A 17,360-nucleotide genomic window follows, 5' to 3' on the forward strand; every position below is an offset into this window, starting at 1 on the left:
GGTTAATCTGAGGTTGTCTTTAGCTAATTTTAAGACATTCTCAGGCCAGATTTTTTTTTTATCATGTCCTGATCTATAAAACCATAGAATTAAAAGAGGATGAACTTTGTTTTTCTCATGACTGTGTAACCCTCTGATACTAGAAATAATTTAGCAGTTCCAAGAACCCATACATTGACAAGTATATATTGTAAAATATATTGCAATACATTCTTCAGGTTCAGTACAATACACAAGACACCCATTTTCTCTTTCTCAGACATATTTTTATCAACGTGATGGAATAAGAAAACCACCCCCTCCTTCTTTCTCAGGCTATTCAATTTTGTGGTTAGACAGATAGGTACCTGAGATACAAACTTGTATGCATATAATAAATCATTACAATTGTACAGTGATTTATTGAACATCTATCTTGTAGTATGAAAGCAAAGAACTAACCTAAATTCGAAAGCTCAAATAGTGAAATATTGAAATATGACTCTAATTTGGGTTAGATATTCCATGCATATGACAGTCATGTTAGACTTTGTATTTCACTAAGAAATGATTAAACTTTCAGATGCATTTCCTTGTGGAACGGAAGATTTTTTTTGTGACCTACAAGACCTGCAAGAAAAATGAAAGAACAATTCTAAAACATATAATCGATGTTTATTTTATTTTTATATTCATTTTTACTGGGTTTTGAACAGTTCTGGAAACATCTGGAAACATGTATGGTACAACCAGTTTCATACAACTTCAATATTATCAGATAAGGGTTATTGCCAATTACAACAATATAGAGAAACATATGACAAATTTAAAATGGTGTCTTTGCAGTGTGATAATAATGATGTGTATCATATTAAAGGTGTACGAGGATAGAAACAGGGAGAGAGGTACAAGAAGAAGTAGAAGAATGAAATAAAGAAACTTTGGGCATAGCATATATTTATGAAATGAAGGATTTAGTAGTCCTATTCTGACTAAGCACTATCAACGACTACAACTATACAATAGGGAGAGGCCCTGGGCAGGCATTATGGGTTATTATAATCAGTTGGTTTATACTATGTTTGATGAATTGCAATTTTGATAGTCTTCCCCACATGACAAAACATGGCCTGCACAGGAAGCATGGATATCTAATAAGAGAGATTGGAAATCTTTCTTCCTTAACCAACCTAATAATGCAGTCTGCCCCCCTCCTCTTTATTGGTTGCCATTTTCCCGTTCAGAGAGAGGCCACAGGAAAATGACTGACGGACATGTGCAGTGGGCGCAGTCAGTCATTTTCCTGTGGCCAACAAGAGAGAAAGAGGTGGAGGCAGGGAACAGGAAGAAGGTGGCACTGGAGAGTTTTCTCGCAGCACAGGGAATGCCCCCAGTGCTGTGAGAAAATTCATTACCATAATGAAGAAACCAGAAATATATACTGAACGGCGGCACAGAGAAGACTTCTAAAAGTAGGGGAAGAATAGCGCCTTTCTTAAAGAGGACCTTTAACCATCTGGGGCACGTGGGGTGTACTACACTGCTAGAAAGCCGACAGTGCACTGAATTCAGCGCACTATTGGCTTTCCTGTTCTGTGCCCCTAATGAAGAGCTATCGGTGCTGATACCGTAGCTCTTCACTGTTAGAAGGGCGTTTCTAACAGTCATTCAGGAACGCCTTTCCTCACAGTATCGTCTATAGCGCTGTGCTGTGAGAGGGGGCGTTGCTTACCTCTTGGTGATGAATATGAGCGGTGAGGATCGCCGCCCCAGTACTCGTCTATGGATGAGTACTATCAGGGGGGGAGGGAGGCATTCCTCACCGCTCTCATAGTACAGCGCTATAGACGCTTCTGTGAGGAAGGGCATTCCTGACTGACATCGCCCTTCTGACAGTGAAGAGCTATGGTACCAGCACCGATAGCGCTTCACTGGGGGCACAGAACAGGAAAGCTGAATTCAGTCAGCTTTCTAGCAGTGTATTAAACCACATGTCCCCAGATGGTGAAAGGTCCTATTTAAAGCTATGCCGACGTGAGTTTAGCTAAAAAGGGGATTCTAATGAAACCTTTAATCGAGGGGTAGCAACAATTTTGTCCACATGTGTATATGTATACATTTATGTGCATGTAATTTTTTTAATGAACAATTACAATTCATATTACACAATACTACTTTATTCAAGCAGTGGATATTTACTGTCTGGTTTGTGTATCTCATATACAATTCTTACCGTGTCTGAAGTAAAGTCAGAAGAATAATTCCAGAAATAAGTATTATACCAGAAGTGTAAGCAATAATATAAATCACAGCATCTAAAAGAGAAAACATTATCTATTGGTCAATTAAAGCCACAAATTACACGGAATTGCTGCTCAGTTGTTACAGAAATATTGTCTATTAATTGTTTTAATTTGTGGCATATTGTAATTATTTGTAATGAATACTGTATAAAACAATCATTGTTCCTGAGAGAACAATACTTTCTTTTTTCAAATTACATTTTTTATTAAATTTATGTAAAATAGACAAAGACAAATTTTATACAGAAAATGCCAACTGTAATGGATAAATAGCATAGCATACAGTCATGGCTGTAACTGTTGACACCCCTGAAATGTTTTCAGAAAATGAAATATTTCTCCCAGAAAATTATTGCAATTACACATATTTTGTTATAAACATGTTTATTTACTTTATTTGTATTGGAACAACACAATGAAACTGAGAAAAAAAAACAGACCAAATTACTGGCACCCTATTGGCACCTTATCTTAAGATTTGGTTGTACACCCTCTTTGAAACCAATCACTTCCTATACCAACAACAGGCGTCTTACACCTCTCGACTGTAATTTTGGACTTGAAGGTTGTCTTTTCACAACAGAAATGATAAGATTTCTCCACAGGGGTTCAATGAGATTTAGATCCGGACTCATTTCTAGCCACTTCGTAACTCTCCAGCGCTTTATTTCCATTCATTGAAACACAGCCATCCATACTCCTCTTCCAATGCATTATGAGCATCCACTAGTTCGTTATGTGCAGTGGAGAATTTACTCATTTTGCGTTCGATACTATCTGTTAGTTCCCAGGGCATCAACATTATGTTGCAATTTGTTAACCATGGAGTAAACATTGCTATTAATACCTGATTGTAGAAGAATAAGCATATCCTTCAGTATGTCCCTGGTATCCAGTTTACTATAAGTAGGAAATTCAGAAATATCATTGTGGCCAACCACAGAAATGGCTGCTGCATCAGTGTGTTGCTTTCTGGTACTCTTTTTAAGGGCAGGGCCTTTACAAGCAGGAGATGAGGTAGGTGAGGAACTGGGGCCTCTCATGTACCAATCTTTGAATGTAGTTGAAGAAGCATCAGGCGAAATATCTGCTCCATATGAAATCATGGAATCTTAGAAAACAGGAGAACCAGATGGTGGCGCAAATGCTTATTTTCTGAGGGGACCCCTTCAGTACTATCGCTTCCAAAAAATTCAGTTAGCTTCCTGGGAACTACGGTGGAAGTAGGTTTCTTTTTAGTAATGTTAGACCAGCTATTAATGAGCATGTATGATTAGATCTGAAATCCAGGAAATGATAAGGGCTCGTTCACATCTGCGCCCGGTCTCCGTACTTGAGGTTTCCGTTTCCTGCCTAAAACAGAGGCAGAAGACGGAAACCTGCAGGAGACTTTCTCACCCATTCATTTGAATGGGTGAGAGAGATGTCCGGCCGTGCGCGGCAGTGAGCGTTTTGCGCTCTCCGCCGCGAAACTGGGTTTTATAATCCAGACACAGAGTCGGACATGCAGTACTCTGTGTCCGGATAAAAAAATCCGGTTTCGCGGCGGAGAGCCTAAAACGCTCACCGCCGCGCACGGCCGGACCAGGTCTATGGTTTCCGTCTTCTGGCATGCAGAAGACGGAAACCATAGAACGGAGACCGTGAACGCAGGTGTGAACCTAGCGTAAGCTGCTGAAATACATGCACAGATGCAATAAGACAAGGGAATGATGTATGGCCACAGTGCTCTACAGCGCGAAATGAAGCAGACACCTAGGAGTATAAAGCCAGTATAGGTATATTGAACTCTTCAGGTGTAAAAAGGGAATCAGTTATGCTGTGAGCCACTATAGGCAAGCATGTCTCCAGGAAACCTCCATTTGCAGCATCTGATGGTGTGATACTCCAAGAACTATACACTGCCAATATAAGGTGATGAGATTCAGCAGGTTCTTTAATCTCCTGGAGAGCAGAAGCAAGGGATCCATGCAGATCATTGTGAGTAGTACTACAAAGGTTGAAAGTAGTACGCAGGCTATGGGGAATAGATGCAGAGGAGTTTCCCTTAATATTATCCAGGAAACTGTGATGAACCATCTAAGTAACAGAGCTAGATGATATAATTGTGCTCTGGTCAAATATGTAGAGTATGTAGGGTTGCAGAAGACTGACAGTGGCCACAGTATCAGTCCTTTAATAGAATGCACTGCACTCCACAAAATGGCACCAAATCATTAGAGGGACACCAGTATAGGGGTCTCAATTGTGGTGGCTGATGGTAGAACATATAGCCACAAACAGGTCACCAAATTCTGTTGCCTACCTTAACCTCTTATGCTATACAAACGGGTGCTCCAGGAATTTGGACTACGAGATCCAAACTCCTACTGACGGGATTGGAAGCTCATGTCTGGCAAAGGAATGGCACCTCTGCAGAAACTACACAGTAGAGAAGTGGCCTCTCAAGCAGTATGGATAGTTGGTCGATTGCAGGCGTCGGCGGGTAGACAGCTGGGTATAGCAAAAGCCTTGCGATCCCAGGCATTCGTCCTCACATAAGAACATGAATCGTCACGGTTTGGTCAACACTTCCATATCTGCAGTACAGAGATGTGGGCAGACCAAGGCTCACAACCACTAGAGATCGATTGTATGCCAAATGGTATTATAATATGAGTTCTCCACCACTCAGCAGGTCTCAGCAGTCCTCCTTCCTACACACCACAGAGACAACCAAAATGCCTCTGACTGATGTCTGCAATGGTAAGCCGGGAATGGCATGTATGTAGTAGGCCTCAAATGAAAATCATGGCAAAGCTCAAGCCTATGCTCAATGGCTTATGGACAGAGACTTGGGGAGTGTCCCATGATTATCAAAATGAAAGAGTATGGTAGCAGCCTAATATCGAAGGGTTTAAGTGATCAGTTCAAGGAGCTCCTACAAAGCACATCTACTTCAGGTCCCAGCAAGCCAGGCCTAACCCCGGGAACAATACTTTCTTCTTATATAGTAATTGGTCATTTGTATTGGTAATCTTTTTATGGTTCTGTATGAACTATGCTCTTAAGATGAAATTAATAAAACAGTTTCACGGATCTGTATGAAATGTAGGTAGCCGGTCATATTGCATGTTCATGTTCCCTACTGGGATTTAGAAATACTTTTAAAAAAAAGGTGCCAGTAGAAAACACATCTTGTTCCATGTGAAACAGGTCATTATTCCAGAAAACTATAAAAGGTTTTTGAGGCAGTGTGATATTTGTGGACTGTGTGTAAAGTATTAGTTACTTCTAACAAAGTCAAATTTTCTGAATAGAAGAATTATTTGATTTAGCACCCCAGCTATAGTAGAACTAGGACTGCTTCATATCATTCATAGACCATAGAACATAGAGGCAGTTTAGGTTCAATCTGAGCTATTTACAGTATATTACTGGTCAGTGAGGCATAAAGACAAACAAATTGTTATGAAGGTTGAAATATTGTGGAAAAAAATCACTTTATTCATTGTTACTGGGCAGCTGAAGAGACTGTGCTTTAGGATATTTGCAATATCTCTATGCAAACTTCAATAGCAAAACACAGACGAATAGATATCATCTGGTAGAAATGACGGAACTACTCACCAGCTTGGAATGTGTGTGAACTGGTGCTTATAATTTGCTCCCCTTGTGAATCGCTGTAAGATGCATGAGTGTTTATGGCAGTATTTTTTTCTGTATAAAGAGATAAGGTATAAGAATCAGTATAATTGTAAAGAAAAATAAAAAGACATTCACATAATGCGAGAATACAGGCAGATCAAAAAATATCCCCCCCCCCCCCAAATCTGCAAGAACACAGGAATCATATAATATCATATATAATTTCCAGTACAGGCAACTCTATTCACTCTGCAGACAGTAAAAGTAAATCAATACACAGTGTGACATTCCCCCTGGTGAAGCCAGTGTGGTGATACGTACGTTGGTGTGTACATTCTCTATTTGGAAGGTATTTTACTTTTTTTACATACCTTGCTATGCATTATTGTCTGTAACTTTTCTTCCATAGCCACTCTTTCCCTCTGCAACAGATTTACCTGTAATGCTGTTGCCCCATTACTTTATACCGCTGTTGCTCTTATTTTATTCTCTTGTGGCTTTGTATAACACTGTGCATTGATTTACTTTTAGTACCTGCAGAGTGAATAGTGTTTCCCGTACTGCACATCATATGCATATGCATTACAATTTTTTGGCTATTTGTACCGTCCCTTGTGGTCATTTTTCTGTGTTTCTTCCTCTCATATATTGTTGTTTGTGTTATTCCCTTTTAACTCAATAAATATGTACTTTATTATACCATTTTGTCTGTTGAGATTTTTGTGTATTCACATAATACACTCAAAATTGTGAACTACTTGTTCTTACTTAGCAAGGAAATGGCCCAGTATGAAAAGCCATATGGCAGCTATTGCTTATATCGCTGAAAACAAGGATTCAGGTTTCTTTCTTTAGCCTACATATAAACAACTAGCTGCTACCCGCGACTTCGTCTGCGGTGATTGTAGAAGTGTGTAAATCGAGTTTATGATCGGTTTTACGCGGCGTTAACGGGCACCGTAAGTAGACTGGCGCAAATGGACGGAAAGTTGGCAAGAACCGGAGACATAACGGGGGTAGCGCAGTATATGCGCGATTGTGTAAGGGAAGGGCTATGGTGTACATGAACCTACCAGTGTCGAGCTGGTGTATGGATCGTGCAGAGGAAAAAGCAGGGAGGTGATAGCGGCGTCGGGTACTGTTGCGGGCTAGAGGCAGGATTTTGTGTGCTGCGGCCTAAGGTGGAGACGTAAAATGGTGACGTGCTAGTAACACGTTGTTTATGTGTGCAAAGTGCGCATGCTCCTGTGAAGCTAGTGGAGTAGTGTGGTGGGCGGTGGCGCGGATCCTCCCAGCGGTGGGGTCGGCAAACATGGCTGGTCCGGAGAGTGACAGAGGTAGGCTCCTGCAATATGGTGAAGGTGAGGGTGAAAGTGGGAAAGTATAGGTGAATGTGAGTGTGTGGGGTTAGGGGCTAGGCTGTAGAGGGTAATGTGAAGTTTAGGGGTTTGCTATGGTCCAAAGTGAGATTGCAGAGATGGTGATGTCAGTTTGTTTTTTGTGGGGTTCGTGTGGAAAACGTATGTGGGTTATTGTGTTCAAAAGTAGCCTATTGCGCAATCGTGTGTATTAACTATGTTTGTGGAAAATTTCAGCCAAATCGGTGGAGCGGGTTTTGCGTGATTGACCGCCAAACATCCGAACATCCAAAGTCACAAACCCACAAACTCACAAACATTTCACATTTATAATATTAATAGGATCTAGCCAAGGGAAAGTGCTTTGAAAAAACTATTACTGAAGTATAGCATACAGGGTAAATACCCCTTCAAACCTGGCTACATCCCTACTATAACTGAACAATATGCACAATATGCTGCAGCTCTCTACGTGAGGCCTTAGCTTTAAGGAGGTACTGCATTCAGCATACGCTACAAATTCCCAAAGGCTGCCTGTGCTCATGTCAAAGATAAATGCTACACATTAGAATTAATTATACACTATACACTGTCTACCAATAAGTATTTGGACACCCAGTAAAGTTCTGCGGAGGTGGAGTTATGGTCTGGGGGTGTTTCTCCTGGTATGAACTGGGATCCTTGGTCCCAGTACATGGTAAATGCAACGCCAATGCCTATTGCACTATTTTAGATAACAGTGTGCTTCCTACATTATGGCGGTTCTATGGGTCGGACCATTGTTACTTCCAGGATGACAATACCAGCTTGATACAGTGACAATCAGGTTAACCGACTGGATTGGCCTGCCCAGAGCCCAGACAAGAACCCTATCAAGCACCTCTGGGATGAGTGGATTCGCTGAACTAAGGTGTGCAGCAGCCATCCAAAATAAGTGAAAGAACTTACCTGTCTTCTCCAAGGTGAATGGACTAAAGTACCATTAGCCATCATACAAGGATTTGTGGAAAGCATGCTCCGGAGGGTTGAGGCTGTAATTGCCGCTTGGACCACAGGTGTCCCAATACTTATTGGTAGACAGTGCATAATAGAGTATATAATGCATATGAAACATCACTTTTCTGTTACTCAAAAGTTTGAGGCACCTAAACTTTGAGCCACAGTTCAGTTAGAAAAATATATCTGACTATTACCTGCAAATATTCTATGTATTACTAAGGATCGTGTAATATACTGACGTATAGAAACAGACCATGACAACTTCCAATTACTTTTTCTGGAAAAAAAGAATGGTTGTCTGGTTGTCGGAAATGACAGATGTAATAGATACTATTTCACTCAAAACACACAGAAGAAATATTTAAATGGATTATGCATGAGATCATTTTTCATACATTGTTTTCGTGTATCTCTACTAAGGTTTGCCTTTGGATTAATTGTTTCTTTACTCAATTTTTTTTTACTTTTTTTTTTCATATGTGCTATTATTTTTCCTGTTCCAAATAGACTGTCAATATTATTATTATTATTATTATTATTATTATTATTATTATTATGTTACAAAACAATTGGGGTTTGCTTTTCAGTATATCATTGTGACAGCGGAATTGGTAATATTAATTACACATTGTCTAAGCTATACATGATCAATGATACAAATTACTTCATAGCAATCTCCTGCCCGACTTACTTAAACAGGATTTTTTGTGCAAAATGTGAGAAAATATTTCACATAAATGTTTTTCCTCATAGTTAAGTCCATTGTTGCATGTACATGGGATTTGAAGCTTTGTCCCTAGGGTGCGGATATATGCAGCATGACATTTATCATTTCCAGAACAAGTCAGATCTTCTTTGTGTAAACCGAGCAAACAGTTCCTATTATTACGACATCTGCTAACAGGCTCCCAACATTTTGATTGATATATCCCATATCGTTCTCTGTAGAAATAAAAAAGCACATTCAAAGGCAAGCAAATTTAGCAAATTGATAAAAGGAGCTGCTGAAAACAAACAATGTGTGATATCTGATATGTCTGTGCCAAGATGTGATCAGATCTTAGGTATAATTTTACTCCAGGTTGGTATTTCATCACTTAAGTCATCTTAAAAGAAGGTTTCATTTTACAAAATGCATTAAAGATTTATTTGACTAGGGTATAACAAATATGATAACTAATATAAAGTTACTGCAAGTAAATACTTAAAATTTTAGATGTTTATTCTTAAAGCTAAGAAAAAATAGAAATGACCACATAACCAATAAAGAGAAAATTTTTTCAGTTTGATTTTCACATTCTTTGATTTTTCTGAATGTACACACTGTAGTTCAGAATGTCATATCTTCATATTTTCTGCACTAATATTTCCCTTTCCTCAATTGGACTCACCATCTAGTCACCATCTAAGGCCAACTGTATAAAAAAGTCAACCATATTAATTTTTTATTCTGTAGTATGGAAGGAAACTCATACAAGCACAGAGAGAACCTACCATATACACTTGAGTATAAGCCGACCCGAATACAAGCTGAGGCCGTTAAACTTACCACAAAAAACTGGGAAAACTTATTGACTCAAGTATAAGCCTTTGGGGGGGGGGGGAGGGATGCAGCAGCTATTGGAAAATTTCAGAAGTTAAAATAGATACCAATAAAATTACATTAACTGAGACATCATGGTCATGTGCAGTACAGCTTAGTAACTCCATGTTCCTCATAGTAATAGCAGTTAACCCCATCATGTCCCTCACATTAACCCCTGTGTGATTTACTTAAGAGTTCCTGATATGTGGAACATACGGAGGTAATAATTACGTATCTTCATAGTTAAGGTCCTTTATTAGTACCCCCAAGTGTCTCACATATTAACAACCCTTATATGGGGCACACAGGGGTTAATATGAGGGAAATGATGGGGTTGACTGCTATTAATGTAAGGCACATAGAGTTACTGAAACTAGCTTCCTTTCCTTGATGCAGGGCAGCAGCAGGGGCCTCCTGGGCTTTCATCTCTCTTGCTAGAGAAAGGGGAGTGTCCTATATCATTACTGTAGCACTAAAGGATCTCCCCCTTTGTTTAATTTATGCAGGTCCTTGCCAATCCTGTACTCCATGCCTTATTTTTCCAATGCATTGTTTAAGGAACCGATCAGGGCCCCTGACCAATGCATTTGTATTAACAAAATGAAGATTAATAGTTGGGGTTCGGGGCCCACCAGGGGATTCACCAGTTCTCCCGGACCCTGACTCGAGTATAAGCCGAGGGGGGCTTTTTCAGCATAAAAACTGTGCTGAAAAAGCTGGCTTATACTCGAGTATATCCAGTGCATTGCTTGCAGATATTGCCCTTTGAAAAGCAGGTAACACTGCTAACCAGTTACCCACTAGGCTGCCTTGCATGGAAATGATATTAGATACTTCTTTCCTTTAGAGTCATAGCTTCAAGGAATAAAGCAATGCTTATACAAAACTGTATGTGACATATTAGTGTATATTTCAAGGAATAATAGATTGTCTACATTTATCAAATACTATATCAAAAGACAAACGTTAATAAATAGGAAATGCTTTGAGACATTCATCAATTATCTTGACTGATGAGCGACAATGGAGACAGTTGCTATCTGATTGAATGCATTACACAGCCATTCATTTTAATTGGTTTTATGTAATGCTTCATGCATTGCTGTGAAGTAGATAGACATTTTACACTCAGGTTCCTCCAAAGCTTAAAACTGATATTTGAAGAATAACTTAGGATCCAATTATTTTACTGAAGACCTTTTTAACAAAAAGCTCTACAGCACTAAAATTGCTATACCAAGAAGGACAAACCATAAGATTAAGACAATCAAGAAAGAAGCCTGTGTTGATAAGATCTAGAAATTATCAAATTTTGAAGCACCTAGCTCCAGTTAGTGGCATTTGGGGTGGGCATAAAAGCCAGGTTGAAAGTAAAGTATTTTAGACACTTGAAACCTTAAAATGTTGGTTCAAGTGATGCGGGTTGAATTTAGAGGCCTTGGTTGATCACTCCAGCAGATTGTTAAGCGCCCAGGCCCAGATGTTAGCTCTGTTCAACATTGCATGTCCCAGTGGTTAAGAGAGCAATGATTAGCTGGAATGACAGAAGGAGGTGCATGGAGTTGAACCTCTGCATGGCTGGTCCATCTGATTGGAAAAATGGTGTATACAATGATCCATTATATTCTGCAAGTGAAATTGGACATCTTCTACCAAGCCTAGGATGGTAGTGTTGACAAAAACCCTCAGAAGGCGTTTGGATGACATTGGGCTACTAGCCAGACGTCCAGCTACAGGTGTTCCATTCACCTAGCTCTACCCCTCTCAGAGGCAATGATAGTGCACATGGATATGTGTAAAGGTGGGCCTCTACATGGACAGCTTGCCTGATAGGAAGAATGGTATGTAGTCATCCATTCTGTGCTGTAAGTGAAATTGGATGCTACCTCTCAAGCCTGGGGTGGAAAACAAGGTAGACACCAACCATCAGAAGGTGTTTTGACAAGGATCCAGCCACTCAGCTACAATTGTTCCACTGACCTCACTGTCCAAAGCAAGATGGCTTTGTCTTAGATGCAAGACATAGATAGCTGAAGATTGATATGTAGACCATGTGGAAAATGCCATGAAGAGGCATTCATAAGGGAATTCCACACTATTCTTACACCCAGAATTATGGTGTGAGGTGGCATAATGTAGTCTAACAAGACCAAGTTGCATCTTGCTTGCTTTACTATGAGCAGACTGTGTGACTTAAATGTATTAACATGGCCTGCAGCATTGGAATTGTGTGCCATTGAACACATCTGGGATGTAATCATTCGGCAATTGCAAAGGGAGCTGCCAGCAGCAAGTCTTAATAATTTGCCTGCTCAATTGCATTCACTCTTTGTACGACCATTAATAACTTCATTAGGCATGCCAAAGCAGGTAAGCGCGTGTATTTCTGCAGGTGGTGCTCATTCCAGGTACTAAATAAATTAGGATGCTTTGAATATATTCTTTCCATTTTTTCTTATTAGCATATCATTAATATGTCTATTGAGCCTGACATTTCAATAATCCCAAGACTTTTCCTTCTTGGTACTGCAATTTCATTGTTGAGAAGTATATTGTATATTAGAATGCTCGCATTAAGAAAATGAAGACTGTTCATCTTGGGCAATCAACTTTGAATATTTTAATACATTTTATTTTCATCAATTAAAATTCCTAAATGTATAAGTTCAGGATAAGTGCAAGAAGATAGCAGCATGTTCCATCTTTACTGAATGAAAGACTGATTCTATTCAATCCGTGCTGATAGTGTCAGACTGTACAGAGATACTCCCTTATAGCAAGGGAAGTTGTAATACATAGTTGTTATTTTATTCAAGCATTTCCAAGAGGTGTAACAAATAGGGTTGAGCCGATCTTGACTTTTCAGGATCGATTTTAAAATCCGATTTCCGATCATTTTTCATTCGAACCCGATCTCAATCCCAATTCCAATCCCAATGCAAGTCAATGGAGATCGGAGATCGGATTTTAAAAGCAATCCTATTCACTTTACAGCATGGAATCTAACAATTAAACGCTTTAATTGTTAGAATCCATGCTGTGTAGTGAATCACTAAGTAGCCAGACGATTTTTTTTTTAATCCTGGTGTCCACTTACCTGCAGAGATGGCTGCTCCGGTGTTCTCCTTCTTCTTCGCCTCACTGCAGCTCCACGCTGCTCTTCTCGCCTCGCTGCTCCCTGCCTCCCAGGTTAGGAGAGGGTGGGCGGGTTAGGAGAGTGTGGGCGGGTACTGGGCGGAGAGACATCACGTCTCCCCGCCCTGTATCTGCCCACACTCTCATAAGCCACAAGCCCCGCCTTCCTAGCTCTTTAAACACTAACCTGGGAGGTGGTGGCAGCGAGGCGAGAAGAGCAGTGTGGAGCAGCAGCAAGGCGAAGAAGAATACCGGGCACCGGACCAGCCATCTCTGCAGGTAAGTAGCTACTAGAGATGTTAGTTTAGTCTCCCATTAGAATGAATGGAGGCAGCCGGTGCGCAGGGGGTTAAAGCTGTGTGTCGGCTGCTTCCATTCATTCCTATGGAACTGCAGTGGAGCCTTCACACTGAGTATACACTATATACTCAGTGTGAAGGCTAAGCAAATCATTGTGGGAAATAGTACCGATCTCGATCCCACCTAAAAAAATCACTCAACCCTAGTAACAAATGAAATGAGCAACACAGAATTCTAAGGAAAAATCCTCCAGAATTGTTGTTTTATTAGAAATATAAGTATTTACTCAAATAGACTCTTTATGAGATCTGTAAGATTCTGTTTTAATACAAGAATGGCAGTAACATAATCTAAACTCACCTGCATAATTCGTTGTCAAGACAACTTGAGACTACATGAAGACAAGATATGTGGTCATCAGAATGAGCTGTACATGATTTGCTATGGAGAACTTCTCCAGAAAGGTGACAAACTTCATGGGATTGATCACAATCGCAAAAAGCCAGCATTTGAGCCATATTGAAAGGCATAGATTCATAAAATGCTCTTATTGTTCTCTTGCAGTCTTTCACATTACAAGTTGTTCCATTGACTGGACAAGCCTTCATAAGAGCAGCCAAGTGTCTATTGCACACTGAATCTCCAAGGCAGAGAGTAGCAGCCTCATAGCAAGACTTGGGGCCACCAAATTCTATAAGGAAAACCAAGCAGTACATGAGCGATTAATACAACATGATGATGAATTTGGTGAACACAAACAAGTTAACAAAATTGTGCAACATTGTCTATAAAGTGTATTTGATTGGTTCCCTCATGGTTAGACAAATATCTCTTATAATATACGCATAATTTAAAACAGCCTGTCACTAGGGCGAAGCATATAATCCAGCAATACAGTCTAGATGGGTCAGGTTCACCTGTATGTAATGCTTTATTCCCAATGAAAAGTCATATCTCCTTTGTTGAGATGTTCATTAATTTCAGAATATGCAAATGCTATCTACAGTTCCGTCTCTTCAAACTGCTAGCTGCTAAGCTAAAATTTCACCTGCTCCTGTCATTTAAGAAAGGGGGTAGGAGGGCGTAATAGATGAAGTGTGGGGTTATAGCAGTTTGGAACAAAGACGTTTGCTAATTTGCATATTTTGAAATAAACAAATATGTCTGCAACAAAGGCACAAATTTTCAAGTGTGAGAAAAAAGTGTTACATTCAGGTGAGCCTGACCGGTCTAAGGTCTGGTTCACACCTGCATTCGGTATAACTAAAGTTATATTAAACTACCCCCCAGTTTTAAAATAATACCCTAAAAAAGAATGTGATCTACTTACGCATCGTGCACGGTGGGTGGGCATTCAGGGTCTGCCGTCTTCTTCATCCACGCCTCCTCTTCCTGCGATGTCCTCAGGTCCCGTCTTCCTCCGGCGCTCGCGAACTGACATTGCTTAAAAAAAATGGCCGGGGCACATGCGCAGTAGCATGCTGCTTCTACTACGGCTACTGCGCATGCGCCCAGGCCATTTTTTTTAAGCAATGTCAGTTTGCGAGCGCCGGAGGAAGACGGGACCCGAGGACATCACAGGAAGAGGAGGCGTGGATGAAGAAGACGGCGGACCCCTGAATGCCCGTCCACCGTGCACGATGCGTAAGTAGATCACATTCTTTTTTAGGGTATTATTTTAAAACTGGGGGTAGTTTAATATAACATTAAGGGTTATGTGGGGCTCTATCAGCATGATTTTGCTGATAGAGCCCCTTTAAAAAACTATAAGCAATCTTTACAAAGTCATCCTTTCTAATGCCAGGTAATCCTGCTGATGATGAAGTATTATGCACTGGTACCAAGAACATTGTCAACAGCTGGAGCTTTACATATTTCAACCAAAAGAGTAGTTGATGACCAAACATATTCACTATTTCTTTAGATATTTCTAGTGCACTATGCAGTTCAGTATCATTTATTATGTTTATCTTACTTGTACACCTATTTGTAAGCAATACATTACCCATATTCTTCAATGAACTGGCATCCCATTCCAAATTAATTGTCCCTTGAGAAGACGCTAAAGAAAAGGGAAAATAAACTAAATTTACTAATTATTATCAGACAAAGTAATGTTTTTTATTGGAAGTGCTGAAATTGTCATAGGGATTTCACCAAAAATAGTTCAAGAATGGCCAGAAAGAGGGAAAATATTACAGGTTATAGTTGTTTCATTTTCTGGTGCTGGGCCATTGTTTAATCTATGATCAACAAGTATGCCCAAGTCCTTCTCCTCCAGTAACTTTCCCCACTTTCAGCACTTGGGTTTGGTGTGAAGGCAAAGAGATTTCCATATGGTGAATTGCAGCATATTTATCCTCGGATATTGCAACTGCCTGTAGATCCAGTACACTTGTAGTTATCATCTGGTGTCCCAACTGGTCTTACAAATGCTTGATTGCCAATAAAACTGGAGACCAGGCAGGCCAAGGAGGTGTTGCTATCTGGTAGGAACATTCATGGCAAACCCTTGCTGCATGTTAGTGAGCATTATCCTGATAAAAAAAATGCCCTGCTATTGCTGTGAGAGACAAGACATGTGGCTGCAGGATGTCCTGAAGCAGCTGCTATAGCCTGTGACGTTTAAATAAACTGGAGACTCCCACAGGTAACAACCAATTTTCCCTTACCCATCCCCTCACAGTCATCTTCACTTAGGCCCCTGGGGATGACGCATGCCCTGATGCTGTTATATACAATGCCACCTGCAGCCAAAGTGGAGAAGGCTGTGGAATGGAGTAGGGATGGGTAAATGAAAATAGTCAGTTACATTCTGGAGCAATCCAGTAGGTAGCAGTATATTGTGTGTGGGTCTATATTTTGTGTATGGGCCAGTACACAGGGCACTATATTGTATGGAGGCCTGTAACTGGTGCACTTACTGTATGGGGGGCTATAACAAGGGCACATACAATTTGTGAGCCTGTAACACAATACTTACTGTATGGGGCCTGTAACAGGGGCTGTTACTATATTGAGGCTGTTACTGTAATGTGGACATTTACTGTATGGGGTCTTTAAAGGGGCTGTTAGTGTTTGGCGTTCTGTAACAAAGCACTTACTGTATGGGAGCCTGTAACAGGGACTATTACTATATTTAGGCCTACAACAGAGGCAATTACTGTTTGGGTGCCTGTAAAAGGGACAATACATTTATGTGAGGGGATAAAGGAGGCAATATACCTTGTGGGGGAGTCAGTAAAGGGGGCATTATACTATGTGGGAGTCAGTAAAGCAGGCATTATACCATGTAGGGTAAATGAGAATGTAATAATAATGTGAGTGTTAGGGAATAGCCAGATGATAATTCCCCAGAAGCTGCTGGCAAACCCTGGGGGAAGGGGCACAAGGGACAGTGAGCGCCAAGCTGAAGCCCCCAACTTTCCCTTCCTATTGCCAGACCCTATCCTAGGTAGTAGGCGACAACCACGAAGACAGTCCCTCCCTGAATACGTGAAACACAAAACGCAGACAAGACGAACAACAACAAATGGAGGTCAGCTAGCCAGGGTTCAGTAACAGTAGAGAGATGCAGTGCCAAATCAGAGTCCAAAAGAATAGTCAGTAGGGAAGCCAAAGGTCAAGGATTAGAGTACAAGTAATTCAACAGCAAGAAACCAGAAAGCAAGAGGCAATAACCGGCACCAGTGTGACTGTGAGCCAAGTCTAAATAGGGGAGGAAGAACCCGCCCTGAACCTGATAGGAAGGAAAGCTGTCAATCACAGGCAAGACAAAATCAAACACGTAATGGACAGAGGCAACGTAGGAAGAAGACGGGTGTGGTGCAAAAGCAATCACAGAACTAGAGCGGAGTTCACACAGTGCGACTAAAAACTTTAAGCAGATTATCAAACTGCACACGCCTCCTGCGCCGCAGCACGCGAGCAGAGGGTGGCGCAGAGGCCTGAACAGGCAGAGATGTTACAGTGAGGGCCAGTAAAGGGGAAATTATACCATGTGGACATGGGGGCAGTCAAAAGTTTGGTAATGGGCCCAGTAGTTCCCATCCATGGTCAATAGGTGTATATATT

The 17,360-nt window shown here is 40.6% G+C and overlaps 1 protein-coding gene across 1 annotated transcript in view; it reads right to left on the reverse strand.

The window, feature by feature from the left end:
- Positions 1-539: 539 nt before the first annotated feature.
- Positions 540-17,360, reverse strand: part of GFRAL (GDNF family receptor alpha like) — a 36,016-nt gene continuing 19,195 nt past the window's right edge. Inside the window, exons 5-10 of the mRNA XM_075268386.1 lie at positions 15,292-15,348; positions 13,647-13,977; positions 8,958-9,208; positions 5,892-5,981; positions 2,213-2,294; positions 540-609 (exon numbers count right to left, since the gene is read on the reverse strand). Coding sequence (XP_075124487.1) covers positions 540-609; positions 2,213-2,294; positions 5,892-5,981; positions 8,958-9,208; positions 13,647-13,977; positions 15,292-15,348 — 881 coding nt within the window. The remainder of the gene's footprint in view (positions 610-2,212; positions 2,295-5,891; positions 5,982-8,957; positions 9,209-13,646; positions 13,978-15,291; positions 15,349-17,360) is intronic.

Source organism: Leptodactylus fuscus, chromosome 3 (genome assembly GCF_031893055.1).
Source record: "Leptodactylus fuscus isolate aLepFus1 chromosome 3, aLepFus1.hap2, whole genome shotgun sequence".
NCBI lineage: Eukaryota > Metazoa > Chordata > Amphibia > Anura > Leptodactylidae > Leptodactylus > Leptodactylus fuscus.